General features: G+C 36.7%; 1 protein-coding gene across 1 annotated transcript in view; it reads left to right on the top strand.

The window, feature by feature from the left end:
• The window catches only part of LOC106871154 (uncharacterized), a 589,447-nt gene that overhangs the window by 546,578 nt on the left and 37,678 nt on the right, over nt 1-5,191 (top strand). The window contains exon 12 of the mRNA XM_052976152.1: nt 4,544-4,666. Coding sequence (XP_052832112.1) covers nt 4,544-4,666 — 123 coding nt within the window. The remainder of the gene's footprint in view (nt 1-4,543; nt 4,667-5,191) is intronic.

A 5,191-nucleotide genomic window follows, 5' to 3' on the forward strand; every position in this document is an offset into this window, starting at 1 on the left:
TATATATATATATATATATATATTTACATGTGTATACATATATAAATACATACATACACCCACATAAAAGCATACACATGTATATATATGCGTATTGGTGTGTGTGTGTTCGTGTGTATAACTATCTTACACCCATATTGCTTAAAACTTTGTAAGCGTAGAATACTTCTATATCATAAGATGTCTCTGAACATCTAAACATCTGAAGATGTGTACATGTTCTACGCGTACAAAATTCTATGCCTGCACATGAGTATCTGTATGTGTGTGTGTATGTATGTATGTATGTATGTATGTATGTATGTATGTATGTATGTATGTATGAGCGAATGTGAGTGTGAACATATATATTACTTCAAAAATTGCAAGTTGATAGAATTATAAAATTTTGCCTACAATATTAAAAATATAAAACAAAACGAAACTTACAATTATATATCAAGGTTCTAACTGTTAAGTATGAAATATGACGGTTGAGGGAGGTAATGATTATGTTGTCGACAGGTAGAGAGAAAACGCAATGAGAGCAGTGAGAGAAGGAAAGAGAGTGAAAAGGGATGGGAAAGGAGAAAGAATGAAAATGGAGAACACAAAAGAAGAGAATTAAAATAGAAAGGAAACAAACAATGGTCGTGGGGGGGGGGGACCGAGATGCAGAGAAAGAAAGAATTTTTGAGTGAGTGATTGAAAGAAAGAAAGAAAGATTTGTTCGACCAGTACCCTTCAAGGCGGTGCCTCACAATGGCCGCAGTCTAATGACTGAAACAAGTTAAAGAAGAAAAGATGAAAAGAAAGAGTGAGAAGAAAATACCATTAGAAAGAATTAACGGTAATAAATGAAGGTATTACAAAAACTACATTAGAAAAGTCTATTAAAGCAACCATTTTAAAGATTTCTGTAAAATAACACAAAAATGAAATCTAGTGAAGTAGAATGGAAAGATGGCGATATTCATTAGATAAAATCAGAAAAAAATCAGGTTATTTTAACCAATATTGAGGCGAAAGTCATAAGAATAGAGATGTCTGATATTTCTAAAAGTTTAAATTCTTGTGTGAAATATCTGTGAACAGCATTTATCTACTTGAGAGTCTTTGACGCCAAATTCCACTTAGGGTAAATATAACTCCAAGGGGCTTCCAAAAAGATCGGAAAATTCAAAGTAGCTTAAATATAACGAAGAATTTTCTGTTTCACAAAATTCCACTAATAAAACTGAAGAATTACGATCAGTACCAATACGAATTTAGATCTTAGCACAGACGAAAATTGTCCTTATAGGAAGCCTCAGAAAATGTTGGTATATATTAATAAATTGTCTGACTCACACACGCACTCTTAAAGAATATAGTCAATATCATTAGTCGCATTTCTCGAGAGATGAAGGAGTTTTATTCATACAGCTCTGTATTATAATAAAGTTGTAAAAGAGTAGGGATCTTTTCTAAGAAATACAGTATATACTATCCAGTATATATGTGAAGGCGCATGGCTCAGTGGTTAAGGCGTCGAGATCACAATCATGAAATAGTGAGTTCGATTCTCGGGCCGGGCTGCATGTTGTTCTCTTGAGCAAGACATTTTATTTCACATTGCTCCAGTTCACTCAGCTGTAGAAATGAGTTGTGACGTCACAGGGGCCAAGCTGTATCAGCCTTTGCCTTTCCCTTGGATAACATCGATGGCGTGGAGAAGGGATGCTGGTATGCATGGGCAACTGCTGTTCTTCCATAAACAATCTTGCCCGGACTTGTGCTTATGAGGGGAACTTTCTAGGAGAATCCCATGGTCATTTATGATCGAAGGAGTTTTTACCCTATCACACAAACACCCTACTATCTAGATGAACACATCTTTCACCCTCGATGGATTCCAGTATCACCAAAACTTTCGTAAACCTGATACAGAGTCACTTCTCAATTGATCGCAAGTGTGACATTTTTCTATATGACTAAATGTTAAATATATCTGTCCTGATATCAGGCAGCATCAGGAATTTAATTCCCGGCATCAAGAAAAGGAATGACAGAAACTGCCGCAAGTATAGTTTGTTAATTAACAACATTAACTTCTACCTTCTCGACCATAAATGGCTTAATAAAGAATTGATGTACTGCGCCAAAACTGAAGTTGGTAGACCAGAGCCAACGGTCTTTTTTAATCTTAATAAAATATCTCTTTGCAGCATACAACATTATTTTCATTTAAACACCCAAAAAGCGAAAGAACACAGCTTTCCTATCGCAACATGTTTGGTGACTAAAAATTAGAAACATTACACATTATACAAACTGCCAGGGGAAGAATTTGCTTAGCCATGTTCCGAAGGAGCTGAATCAATCCACTTATAGCGCTTTTTTCATGCGAATGATTGGTGGGGAGTTGTCTCCAATAGTTTCAGATGTTTTCCGTTACCATCACTTTCCCTCGTTACAAAATGATTGAACGGTGCAGCTACTACTGCGGGTACTGGCGTTTCCTGCTTTTGCAATTACTATGGGCACATCTCATTCTCTATCTCTCCTGCTGTATACTTGTGTGATTCTGGTATTAGGGGTGAGACTATTTCCTTCGACCATTGTTGTTTTGAGAACTTAGTATATTCTGGGACTTGCCGATAATTGTGTTGCTGTTCTGTTTTGTTTTTGGTCTCTGCTAGCCCCTGTGGCTTAGAAGTTCTCACGTGTAACATCTGAGCTTCCTGCACCGTATTAACAGTTTCTTTGCATTTCCTTTAGCACCAGCGACAGTAAACAACTCTAGTATGGCCTTTGGGCATCGAGTGTTGTGGCAACTTGTATGTTCATTGATGCCCCACCCGAACACATGTCATTATCTTATCCCATTCCACTCCCACTCTACCCTTCTATTTTTATCACTATATACAGACTCAAACACAGATCTTAATCAGTCTCTGACGAGGCTTAGAGAATATATAGTCGGCCATGTAAGACTATCAATAAACCTAAAGATTTGCTGTCTTTCTTGTTTTGTCCTTGTTTGGCCATCACCCGACTCGTATTCTCAATATCACTAGCACCATCAGATGAATAGTACCACGGAATTTAAAGTTTTTGCGCTTTAAATGCACCGAAAATGCGCTTGCAATCTGGATTGCCGTAGTTAATGAGAGGATTTCCATGTTTTCTTGATTTTCGTTGTTTTTCCGTTTATCGATTATATGTTCCTTCCTCTTATATCGGTGTTACCCTTTTAAAATGAGTTTCTATCAGACCCATATCGGACACTGAATGCTGTATGAAGTCAAAAGGGGTTCTCTAGAAATGGAAGCGGTAAGAAATATTTGTTCAGTCTATGAAAATGGAGTTTAAGTATTCGGACATGTCAATGACTGTTTGGCCAGTTTCGTCAGGAATATTTTGTTTTGTTGAATTTCCTCAATCTGAGCAGCCAAGTTCTGTCAATATTAAGCTTCTGAAAACCGTAGTTGAGGAAAACCCAAAGCTAACTGCGCAAGAATTAACAAGCCGGTTCAGTTGAAGTCACATTTCAATCGTAAAACACTTTCATGAACTAGAAGATATGTCTAAACTCAGTCACTGGGTCCCTTATCTAACTACTTCTCAGTTTAATCAAGGTGTTTTCTTCTCTTCATTAAAGAGTAGATTTGTTGCCGAGCTTTTCCTGGGCTTTCTATAGCATATCCATCGAAAATGACAATGCCTAGCACCCAATGAAAGGTAGGACTCCAATCGAAAAAAGTGTTTAGAAAGAGATGAAGAGTATTGTCTTTCAGGCAGTGTTAAACCAAAATGAAGGAGTTAAGTATTGTCATCAATTGGAAACATTGCGCAAAAATTTGCAAAGAAGGCGCCTATCATTGGTCAGTCGTAAAAAGGTGTTGCTCTCACACGATAATGCAATGCTACATATTACCGTTGTCACTCAAGAAAAGGTTATGACACTAAATATGGAAGCTTCGCATCATCCTTCTTGCTCTCCTGACCTTGCTCCATCTGTTGTCCTTTTCAGCATTATTTACATGGAAAACGCTTTTTAATTCTGGAGAGGTTAAAAATGATATTTAGTTTTTACTTCGAAACCTGAAGAATTTTGCGCCCGAGGGATCAACAGTTTGCCAAATAGATGGGATTATGTTAAGAGTAACGAGGGGAAATATCTTAATTAAGTATATCAATGAAGAACAAATGGGCCTGTTTCCTGCCATCGTGAAATACGACAGGACTTCCTTTCCAATCTTAATATTTATCCTAAATCGTAAACATCACTCTCCTTTCTCCCTTCTCTTTCCGTATCCTTCCTCTTCCCCTCTCTCTCCCGTTTCACTCTCTCTATCTCTCTTCTGTCTTCTTTCTCTCCTACTCTCTCTTTTCTCTCTCTCTCTCTCACTCATTTATCCTATCTCTCCCCTCTCTCTCTCATCTCTCTCCCCTATCCTTCTAACTTATCTTCCAACTTATTTAATTTTCCCCACCTCAGAACTAACCCTAACACCATCATTGCATGTTTTTGAACTATTTTCTCCTCTTTATTAAATATTTCTGTGTTTTTCTTATGCAGGCAACAGCATTTCTTCTCGATAAACTTCACATTATTCTCGCCAAATCTCCAAAGGAAGAAATCAAGTCGGAAGTGCTTCCCATGGTCTTTAACACACTGGATTCTAATTCACTGCAGGGTCAGGTATGTACCAATATCGATATCATTCAATCTTTTAGCATTTGTCTTTTATCTTTTACTTGCTTTAATCATTGGGCAGCTGCAGTTAATAAATGACGCAGCCTTTACTCAGAGTATCATATACACGAAAGTACTAAACGATTCGATCAGGTATTTGACATTTGATTGAACATATATACATACACACACACACACACAGATATATATATATATATATATATGTGTGTGTGTGTGTGTGTGTGTGTGTGTGTGTGTGTATGTATTTATGTATGTATGTATGTATGTATGTATGTATGTATGTATGTATGTATATGGGGAGAGAGAGAGAGAGAGAGACCATGTGTGACAAGTAAGATATGCAACGATCATCAAATTATTAGAGAAACTTAAAGTCCTGAATATATACTTCTCTGTGCATATAATTTATTTGTGTTTTATTGTCAAAGTTTTCGAGCATCCCACTATACACGCGCGAGCGCGTATATGCATTTATATATATATATATATATATATATGTGTGTATATATA

Source organism: Octopus bimaculoides, chromosome 23 (genome assembly GCF_001194135.2).
Source record: "Octopus bimaculoides isolate UCB-OBI-ISO-001 chromosome 23, ASM119413v2, whole genome shotgun sequence".
In the NCBI taxonomy this organism is placed as follows: domain Eukaryota; kingdom Metazoa; phylum Mollusca; class Cephalopoda; order Octopoda; family Octopodidae; genus Octopus; species Octopus bimaculoides.